At 46.9% G+C, this 10,718-nt stretch overlaps 1 protein-coding gene across 1 annotated transcript; it reads right to left on the bottom strand.

The window, feature by feature from the left end:
• Positions 1 to 4,764: 4,764 nt before the first annotated feature.
• On the bottom strand, positions 4,765 to 10,344 carry LOC129385338 (amblin-like). The gene is made up of 5 exons (XM_055071969.2): positions 10,148 to 10,344; positions 8,456 to 8,548; positions 8,007 to 8,189; positions 5,411 to 5,590; positions 4,765 to 4,930 (listed from the first exon to the last, which is right to left on the bottom strand). Exons 1-5 carry the CDS (start codon positions 10,200 to 10,202, stop codon positions 4,863 to 4,865), a joined length of 579 nt encoding a protein of 192 aa, XP_054927944.2. The 5' UTR covers positions 10,203 to 10,344; the 3' UTR covers positions 4,765 to 4,862.
• Positions 10,345 to 10,718: the final 374 nt, after the last annotated feature.

The raw sequence follows: 10,718 nt of genomic DNA, 5'->3' as shown, positions 1-10,718 counted from the left end.
GTGAACCAAATTGGTCTGGCGGGTGGGGCCGTGTAACGTAAACCTACTTCATTCTGATTTGATTGCAATTTTCTGACGTGAAATTTATGTAAATGCGAACGCGAGCAACGGGCGGTGACCCGCAGCGTTGTTTGAACAGGCCAGCAAACGCGCTCCTTTTTTTATAATACTTTACCTTTGTCTTCTTTGAAAGTGAATACGACTGCTTACCTCGAAAAACTTTTCTTGTGTAATTATTAGATGGGTAAGTAAGATGGGTAAGATGGGCGAGGAATGCGAAGTAGTGCGGAATGTTTCCGAAGGTCCGAGATGGAATAGATAAATTATATCACCGCGGAAGGAGGGTGGTGCCGGCGTCTCCGATTGCAGCGCTTCCCCTTACTTGGCTTGCGGTGACTAATGATGATGATGACAAAATGTATTTATTAAGGGATGGCGCGAAGGCCTATAATGGGGAATAGGAAGAGGAGGGGGGAGAAGTATTCAGAGCCGTCCTAGAAGCTGCGCGTCCTTGGCGAAAGCCAAGAGTGAGTCCAGAATGACCCTGTCAGAATCCATCGAGCCAGTTGCCGGTCTAATTCACTCCTCGTAGGACGACACTCGCACTGCCCTCAGGTGGTGGTCCCGCTGTTGAGCGTGTCACTGGCACTGCCAAAACAGATGGGCTACGGATGGCCGCATGGCCATGTCGCAGTCAGGGCGCCTGTGTGGCGTCTGGAGCGCTTCTTGGTCCGCGGAGGCTGTGGGATGGCCGGGTTCCTGCGATGGAAGGGAGTTGGGAGATGGAGATGGAGGGCGTCTTTCCCGGCGTGGCCGGTACTGTCGCCACCGCTTCAGCACATCCGGTGTGAGGACGAAGCTGAAACGGAGCCTATGCAGCAGCACCTGCCCCGACCTGGGAAGACCCGCTGGAAGTGGGTCTGGGTCTGAGGGCACACTCGCACGGAGTTCCCTCTTGCGTCGGTTGGCTGCTGGTCTCAGAGCTCTGTCTGGGTCATACGGGGCTCCATTTGTCGTGGTGCTTGTGCTGGTTGTGAGGGTTTCTGATGGATCTCGGGAGACGACGCGGTTGGAAAGACGGGCGCACGCCGCCTTAGGGGCTCTCTGATTTCTCTCGATGCCCTGGTGACCAGGGATCCAATGAAGTGTTGCAGTGAAGCCGTGGGCCTCTGCACGCCTGAAGGCCTGCTTGACGAGGAGTACTTTCGATGATGCTGTGTGGCGCAACTTGCAGGCATGCAGCGCATACTGAGAGTCGGTGTATATATCGATGTGTTTTGCTTGCGTAGTGCTTGAAACTCTGTCTAATGCCCAGACTATTGCGCGGAGTTCAAGTTCCGTTGGGTCGTCAGCATCAGCAGTTGTAAAGGTAGAATGTGTCTCACAAGAACCCACTACGTGGTAGGCGACTGCTCCTTCGCTGGTGCGTGGGTCGTAAGCTGCGTCAGTGTACACTTGCTCATGGCTTGGCGGTGCGTCTGCCAATGTCTGCACATGACGCGCAGCGAATGCTGCCCGGCGGTGCGCATGTTGGGCGCCCGTGTTTCGGGGCATTGGTGTAGTGTCGACGACAGCAATGTCATCCCACGGTGAGATGTCGGATGGCAGTTGTGGCAAAGTTGATATATCCTTTCCCATGTAGACCAGTAGAGTCCTGCCTTGTCTGGTGTGCTTCAGGCGTTCCTCGTGTCCTGCCTTCGATGCTTCGATGGTTGCACGGAGAGTAGGCAACTTCGCATAGCGATGTAGCTCGTCGACACGTGTGTGTTTCGGGAGCCCTGTGATAACACGGAGAGCTGATCTGTGGAGTACCTCTAGCTGTGTCCAGTGCCGAGCAAGCAGGTCATAACAGCGCGCTCCGTATATCGCTTGGGATGTCAGCAAAGCACTAACAAGCTTTCGGCATACGTCGGTACCAGCACCGCTCATGCGGAAACAGATTCGTTTTATGAGGTGCAGAGTGTTGTGCCATGTCCGGCGAAGGTCTGTGCGGTGACTAATAAAAAATTGTGGTGACGTGCAACGGGTAGGTTAAACACAACGCTACAACCATTCCTCCGTGAAAAAGAGTTGCCATAGCGATGTCGCATATATGGCCAAAATGACTTGAAAACGTTATATTTCGCCGAATTAGTTATTGTACGCAGAAACATCGCTTATCCCCGGGGCCATTGTGATCCGTGGGTAGCCATACTTCTTTCCTTATTGAACAAGACAGTCGCGGACTATTCCCCCCCCCCCCCCCCCCCCCACACACACACAAAATGCAGTTTCGTTCCGCATATCTTTAATGTGTACACCTAATTCTGCGTGCTTAGCTTTCATGGTTGTGTGCGACGCGTGACAGACAGGCGAAGTGGGCGCAGCCTGAAACCCTTTGAGCAGTAGCGGTGCGCTTATGACAGGAAACTTTTTGAATCGTATTTTTTTTTTTCTCTTTTGTTAGGCCTAATCATGCACAACCAGTGGGTACATTTGGTGTCAGATGGGGAGCGTAGGTGGTTTTGCTCGGATTGCGTTGCAGACAAGTGAAGCTGGGGTGGCACGAAAACTTTCTCTGATGATAGTTGAGGGCTAGTGGCAGAAAAAGAAAAAAATTGAAATGGCTTTACGTTAGAAAATTCTTGGTTTTGAGCCCGATGCCGTCCGTGCCATAGTCAAATGTTCTAACACTTTGTCCATGGGCTACTTCATGAGCCGAGTGGGTGGAAAAACGTTTGGAGATGTGGGGTGCTATAACGTAAAACTATTCCAAACTTTTCTAATCAGCCCTCGGCGATTAGAAATACTGAAAAAAAAAATACTGCGAGAACTGCGAAATACTGCGATTAGATTAAAGATACTGAAAGATATCTATAGCCGCTCCACAGCCACCGTAGTCCTCCATAAAGAAAGCAACAAAATCACAATGAAGAAAGGCGTCAGGCAGGAAGATACGATCTCTCCAATGCTATTCACAGCTTGTTTACAGGAGGTAGTCAGAGACTTGGATCGGGAAGAATTGGGGATAAAAGTTAATGGAGAATACTTTAGTAACTTGCGATTCGCTGATGATATTGCCTTGCTGAGTAACTCAGGGGACCAATTGCAATGCATGTTCACTGACCTGGAGAGGCAAAGCATAAGAGTGGGTCTAAAAATTAATCTGCAAAAAACTAAAGTAATGTTTAACAGTCTCGGAAGAGAACAGCAATTTACAATAGGTAGCGAGGCACTGGAAGTGGTGAGGGAATACATCTACTTAGGGCAGGTAGTGACGACGGATCCGGATCATGAGACGAAAATAACCAGAAGAATAAGAATGGGCTGGGGTGCGTTTGGCAGGCATTCTCAGATCATGAACAGCAGGTTGCCATTATCCCCCAAGGGAAAAGTGTATAATAGCTGTGTCTTACCAGTACTCACCTGCGGGGCAGAAGCCTGGAGGATTACGAAAAGGGTTCTACTTAAATTAAGGACGACGCAACGAGCTATGGAAAGTAAAATGATGGGTGTAACGTTAAGGCGTAAGAAAATAGCAGATTGGGTGAGGGAACAAACGCGAGTTAATGACATATTAGTTGAAATCAAGAAAAAGAAATGGGCATGGGCAGGACATGTAATGAGGAGGGAAGATAACCGATGCTCATTAAGGGTTACGGGCTGGATTCCAAGGGAAGGGAAGCCTAGCAGGCGGCGGCAGAAAGTTAGGTGGGCGGATGAGATTAAGAAGTTTGCAGGGACGACATGGCCACAATTAGTACATGACCGGGGTAGTTGGAGAAGTATTGGCGAGGCCATTGCCCTGCAGTGGGCGTAAACAGGCTGATGATGATGATGATGATGATTGGTGAAAACTTTTTTGGACGACCCCCACTTCACCTGTCTGTCACGCGACGGCACGAATACCGCGATAGCTCCCCATATGATATGACGTGTAGACACTGACTATGCATGATTTGACGGAAAAAAATAATTTTTATTTCTGATTCGGCGCCGTTTCGCCATTAGCCCTCGTCTATTGGTCAAATGTTTTCGGGCTGCACCCAATTCACCTGCCTGTCACGTGACATCACAAAACCTCAAAAACTCACCGTGCTAAAACAACATGTACGCGTTAAACATGCATTAATATGTCGAACAAAGCTGAATTTTCTTCTAAATAGTCGCAGGCTGCCCCGTTCCGAAAGGAATAAAAGAAGGCTGCCGCCGATCGCTCAGTCTTTGGCTTCTAGTACCTGCCGGGGAGCATGGGTTTATCTGCGTGTAATAAAGCTTTTGCGTGGCTGTGTAGCGCTTCCAAGCACTTTCGACACGTTTTCTGCCTCGTTCTGCCCATTCTTCTTTGCTGAGGATCCGTTTTAGCGTCATTCTCAAGCTTCCGTTGCATGCCGCCGCGATTGCCGACGAGCCACCATAAGCTAAGTTCTCATTAAAAATGACCCAATTGATTTCACAAATGCTTCATGAAGGCAAGTAAAAAGAAGAATAATGAATGCTGAACGCACGAGCACTCAACATGCTTGAATGCATGTTCTATGCATGAATGCATAGAGCATTTTGGCAGGCTTGCGCCAGGCCTTTACGTTGCGTCAAATGGTAACAGCTAATTATTTCCCATATAACGTAGTCGTAGTTCATTGTACATGCTGTTAACACGTACGTACCTATAAGCGAAAGCTGGTGCGTTTAGTGCCTGCGTTTGCAATGACCGTACTTTGTCTTTTAGCTGGGTATCATCAGCTCATCTGTAGGTTGAGAATACAAGACAATTGCACATTTGCATGCATTCAAGGGTTCATTTTCCAGCTCCGTCAAAACGTTTTCAATACGCGCCACACTGTCCTTGTAAGCGATTCAGAATAGCTTTTGCATATAGTGGCCTATTCTGGTCCACCTGGGCCGGGTTCCGACTTCATAATCAAGCGGCACTTCTCTCGGAAGTCCATATCTAAGGAGAGAATAAAGAATGAAATTGGAGCAATCAAAGAGTAACACAATGAGCGGAAAGCATGGAGTGATTCTAAATACTTTGAGTAAACGCTCCAAATAAAAGAGGTGTTCATACGTTAAGTTAAAATTACAATTTCAACATCCTATTATTATTGGTGGATTTATATCAGTGAGAGTGTGAGGTGCTCAACAGGTATATGTCGATATACAAAAGAATGGCCGTGTATTGATGTCATTACCAGTGACTGTTCCTCAGTTCCTAGTGAATGCCGATGCGCTTAAGCGAGAAAGCTTGTAAAAAAAGCAGGACTCCTCAATCTGTTTCTTTTTCTGTTGATGGATGTGATAATGACAAACCTTTGAGGTCCAGAAGGGTTGCTAAGTGTACTCATTCCCGGTAGATTTTGCTATGACAAATGAAGTGCATGAAAACGTCGAAATGCCGCTTGTATTCGTAAGTTCAAATTCTAGGACTTACTAGTGCACATCGCCATGCATTTGTCACACGATTGGAACTTGTTTGCGCCTTGTTCACAGAGGCCACGCTTATACCGATGGCAAGTGGCTGCAGCAGGATCAAAATACCAGAAAGTTGCATCGTTGTTGCACATTCCACGTTTAGGCTTAGGGGTGCAGACGCGCATCCGCTCCGATGATGCTGCGATTTCAAAATATGTTCGTGACATTAGTAAAAAATCAGGCATTTGCATAAAATTTCTTATACATTGGAACGTACGGCGACGTTAGTGCGTAAATGTGTCATCAGCGTGTCAGTTCATTACTCATGGGAAAACCTGAGTACTGCCACTCCCCACACTACGAATAAAAGAAAATATCCCCATAAAAGGCAGGTGTGTCATTAACTTTCTTGTCCTAGATTAACATTCGCTTCTTGCCATAAGACAGGCCTAAACGATTACTGCCAGCTGTTGTACAGTCAGACTGCGCTTGCTGCGAAGAAACAGCTCTGTATTTAGTGAACTTCCTGCGCTTTCTGCCCCAAGGAAATGCAAAGTAGACGGTGCGTAGGAGAGAGAAGGGCACCATATCATGTGATTCGCTTGTGACTTTAAAGCGATTGCAATCGCTGCAATCTCCGCTTTGTGCACCTTGCACAAGTTGTATTACGAACAACATGCTGCATGTGGCACAATAATTTAAGCTTCATTGATCCGTCTCAAAGCTTCCAGACATGAGGCACGCGATAGGTGATACGCCGACAGCAAAACACACGGAGGTGCACTGAAGAGGATTGCAGCACATATCTGATACCCGTTGCATATGAACTGCTGGGACTCTATGTGGTTCAGCTCAGGGGTGCGTGGGCACGCGAGAGGCATCAACACCAACGATGCTGCATGGACGAATTCCGGAATAACAAAAAGCACTGAGTATATATTCGTAATCGTTAATCATAATTTTGTAGGACAACGCGGTTCGCGGCTAGAGATATAAGGGCTCCTCACCCGCGAAACGTAATTTCTGCTCCTGCCTGGAACTTCTCCCGGATAGCCCCGACTGAGGCCGCTGCTACTGAAAACGCAGCTGCGAAAGATGTTACCCGCATTCCCAAGTTTATTGAGGAAATGTAGCCGCTGTGATACTTGTTACCTTCTGCCAGCCACGACAGACTTGCGAATATCGATCCCCAGCATTACACGCGAAGAAGATCCCGAGAAACGCATCTTTACGGTCTTCCGGCACTACCAGCTCTACTTGTGTGACCGGCTTGTTTGACACCATTAAGTGGGGGCTACATGGGACGTTTTTCTCCTGCGATTATCGCGCGCCAACAAAAAAAAAAAAAAAAACGCGCTGGTGGGACGCCGGTCAGGCTACATGAGGCGTACGAGCGGCGAACGCCGCCGCAGTGTGGTCAGACAAGGCAAAAATGTTTTGGCTACCACTAAATGAACGAACAATGCTTATATGTTGTTTGCTTGTGTTATAATTAATAAATTATGCAATAAGTACCCCACTAATATGTCTATACACATTACCAGGTATGCTTTCGCCGACGTAGCCATGGTGCTGACCAGCGCACGCGCGCGGTGTTCAAGGGACGGCAAGGAACGGTGAGACGGCTGGCCGCTCCCGCCGAAAAGAGACGGAAGTGACTCCGACAGGCACTTCGTAGCGTCAGACGCGTGCGCGCCGCGTCACAATCTAGCCAGTCCTGATCGGCGGCGGCGGGCGTTTTTCTCGACGCCGGGCGTCAAATCGGCGCCGTGAGGCGAAAATCGCCTCAAAAACGCTCCATGTATTCCGGGCTTTACAGGTGAGCTCCTGTTTGACATCCTTGCTGCCTGTTCCGACAATCTCTGTGTTCGTATTTTGACTACATATGCAGCCGTTGTCGCTATGATTCCAGCGATAACAATATATATACCCGCACCAGCCTGTCCGACCTCTTTGTCTTCACTTTCAATACAAGAGTGCCCGCAGCTACAAACCTCGCTACGACTCCAGTCGTTCGGTCTAGTTGATCAGATCTTACTCTGGTTGCCTGGGCGTGCTCCTGCATCGTCATGATTTCATCCCTCGTTTAGGCAGGTGAGATCATGTCATTGAGGAAACTTCTTCCACCTATCGCCCCGTATCGCCTACTCATACTTCCCCCAATCATGCTTCCGACGCCGTGGACTTTGTGCACCGGGAGAAAGCAGTAGCGGTGGGCCCGATGGGCGCTCGATGAATCTACGTGTAATAAGTGCGTTCTACGAATAAACATGTTTCCCCACACAAGACGTTGGCATGGCGATGACAAGGCGACGACACTTCGTTGACAGGCGTCCATGACCACGTACAACAATGGGAACACCTGGAAATAATGCTGCTTTGAAGTCGTCTCTGCAAACGAGTTCTGTAAGGGGCAAGTTGCAGCCTGTGTAATGGTATTTCCTTTTAATTAAAACAAAAGCAAAAAACATACGTGTCACCTGTGCATCTGTACACAAACGCATGACAACAGGGTAACGCGAAAACAAGACGTATGACAATGTTCAATGGTTCTGTTGACTACAAGACAGGAACTCTTATTCCGGCGAGAAAATATGCACTTTCGAAGTACTCACGTAGGCACACTGACTGGCACTTCTTTTCTGAAGGGAACTGGTTCTCATTTCCTCCGCAACCGCCATAGAGGAACATTCTGCACCTTGAAATTTCCGGATCAAAATACCAAGTAGGGATGTGTGCCCGGCAGTTACCAGCTTCCGGTGGCATTGAACACCTGGCTGGTCGTGTTTCTGAGTGAGCTGAAAAAAAAATTTGTCGGTGAGTACATGTTTGAGAGAGCGCGAGCTACCCGGTGTAAAGTTTGTTGCAGTTTATGCAGTTATGTTGCAGGGTGCTTATGGAACAAAGAGCTATATTGTCACTGGGGATCGACAGAAAAAAAAACATAAGCGCAGCATTATAGAAAAGACATAAATTGCAAGAAATGAGAAATGAAGCATGAGACGACAACCAATACACCAAACAGTGAAAGCAGAGCAGCGGATGATTTACTTTGCAATCTTACAATGATTGGTCCGAGATTTTTTCTGTACACGCCTCCAGATGTCTTGAATTTGTTGAGTCTTCGTTTTCGGTGCATTCGCACCAGCATCTGGCCCTGAAGGATAAAGAGCCGAGACACAGTGCATGAACAGCTGGGAGGCTCAGGGTTGTGAGCCTTAGTTTAGTCAATTTCCACTTTATAGACATTTTTTTTTTCTTTTTAAGACAGAGATCTCTCAACACTAAGCTAATAAAGATGCTGGAAACATGTCTTGGTTACATTGTTTAAACGGGTTAGTATTAGTCAATGTGAATAGACTTTTCTCACAAAACAACGGACTGGTGCGCGCTTGCAATAGGGAAGTATAGCACGGGTACAGCTGCAAACACTGCGCATTCTCAGCTCGAGCTTGCTCATTTTGCTATCATGTTTTCAGTCTCGTAAAACTGATTGGGAGCAAGCGCTTACATTATTGACGAAGCCGAAAAAGAGAGGCTCATTGAAGCTATATCCTTATTTACTACGTTTCTAATATTCTTTCGCTTTAACGACAAGGACGCAAAGTGCCCGAGCGCATATTGGTGAACTACGGGATTCTACTTCAAAAGTTTTATTACGATGACTTACATTGAAATTCAATAACGGAGCTTGCCACACGCCTTTCGGCATCTGGTATTCAATAAAACCCCCCTTGGCTCACGTTGTTCTGCGTAGCTGCCTGAGCAGGTTTTCATAGGTTGTTGTTGCTCTGATCCTTCATATAGACCTCTGTTCATCAGTTTCAATCTCAATCCGAAATACTGGTAAAACAAATAAACCAACGCAGCTTGGCCCTTTCGTTAAGGCTACTCGAGAATCCGTTGATGGGCGATATAGATGAGTCAGTTTAATTATACACAAACCTAACCTCCAAACGAACTCACATAAAGCTTGTTAAGGGCACGAAGGAACCGAGTCGTTTTATTTATTTCGATAATAATATTTGGCCCGAAGAAGAGGAAAAGCAAATAAATTGTTATAGATACATGACGCACGAAGTGTTCTTTGCTGATCAATACATATGCTATCATTATTTGAATGCACAGTAGTGGCCTATAGGTTCCGAAAAAAAATCCAGTTTTGTATCCGACCGTGCTGTGATTTCTGAGCCCGGGCAAACACTGGTCTCTTGCTACGGTGATGATTGTCGTGGTCTAGTACAAGAAACAACATGATATTCACTGTTGCAATCAAATGTTATCAACTGTCTGTGCTTTGCTTTCTGCATCAGCGTATCGTATGTAGGCTGCATGTGCTTAGAAATCTTGGTTGGGGGAACATTCACGCAGAAACTGAGAATCGGCGTTCCCTGGCGATACTGACGGGGAACAGCAAAGCATAAGAACATCACAAGGCCTTCCTCATTGGCTCATTTCTATTGAGCATGGAGCTCACAAAAGCAAACGTTAGTGACGATGATAAACAAGCGTCATGGTAGTAGTGTCTGCCTGCCACCTTCAATTTGATTACTAATAGTTGAAAGACAGCACATTGTTGAGAGAAAGCCCCTGTGTTCTCATATTAGAAAGACGTTTCGCAGAAAAATGCTTCACTTGGAAAAAACAAATTGGCTGATTTGGGCCTGTTATAATAACAACGCTCTTAGCCCTTTTCTGCTCGATGAGCACACATGGTGAAATTCCTCACACGTGAACAGGCTAAGCAAAAACATACCTGAAACAAGAACCACGTAGATGGTGAAAATAAAACAGGGGCACAAAAAACTCATTGCTGATGTTGGGTTGAATTTGCCAAATTAGCGAACGCTTCGTTTGCGCACAGCGATGGAACATATGTTGGCGCCATATACAGGGCAGCTTTTTCTTTAACAACACCCTGACATTGACGTCGCGCACTTTACATCTGTTTACCTGCAGCACACAGTTTCTGCAGCAGCAGATTTATGTTGCTTGCAGTTTGTTGAATTGAACGGAATGGCAGCTGCTGCTGGGATAAGAAATGCATCATTTTAGCTTTCCTTGTTGCACGTCTACAATTGTCTATTGGCTGAAGGCCTTTTGTTTTCTGTGCGAGCCAAGAGACATGTGATTGTGGTCATTCTAACGACTTCCCTGCGCATGTCCAATATAGGATGTTTTTTTTTTTACTTGTTGACAGGCCTACATAAATTCAGAGATTATGTGTAGCAGTGAACAGTGCTACAGAATGTAGTGGCGGTCTTTGTGAGCTGTAGATTTCTGTGGTTCGGGAAACCGGAACAGAGGCATCCAGATTTCTAGTGTGA

This window comes from Dermacentor andersoni, chromosome 7 (assembly GCF_023375885.2).
Source record: "Dermacentor andersoni chromosome 7, qqDerAnde1_hic_scaffold, whole genome shotgun sequence".
Taxonomy (NCBI): domain Eukaryota; kingdom Metazoa; phylum Arthropoda; class Arachnida; order Ixodida; family Ixodidae; genus Dermacentor; species Dermacentor andersoni.
This window is presented reverse-complemented; position numbering and strand designations above follow the sequence as displayed.

Excerpts from the sequence above, each read along its gene's own strand:
- LOC129385338 (XM_055071969.2), bottom strand. The coding sequence starts at position 10,202 with ATGAGTTTTTTGTGCCCCTGTTTTATTTTCACCATCTACGTGGTTCTT. Across the intron at positions 5,591-8,006 it reads GTGCCAGTCAGTGTGCCTAC|CATCATCGGAGCGGATGCGC; the intron begins GTGAGTACTTCG and ends TTGAAATCGCAG. Across the intron at positions 4,931-5,410 it reads ATGCATGGCGATGTGCACTA|ATATGGACTTCCGAGAGAAG; the intron begins GTAAGTCCTAGA and ends TTCTCTCCTTAG.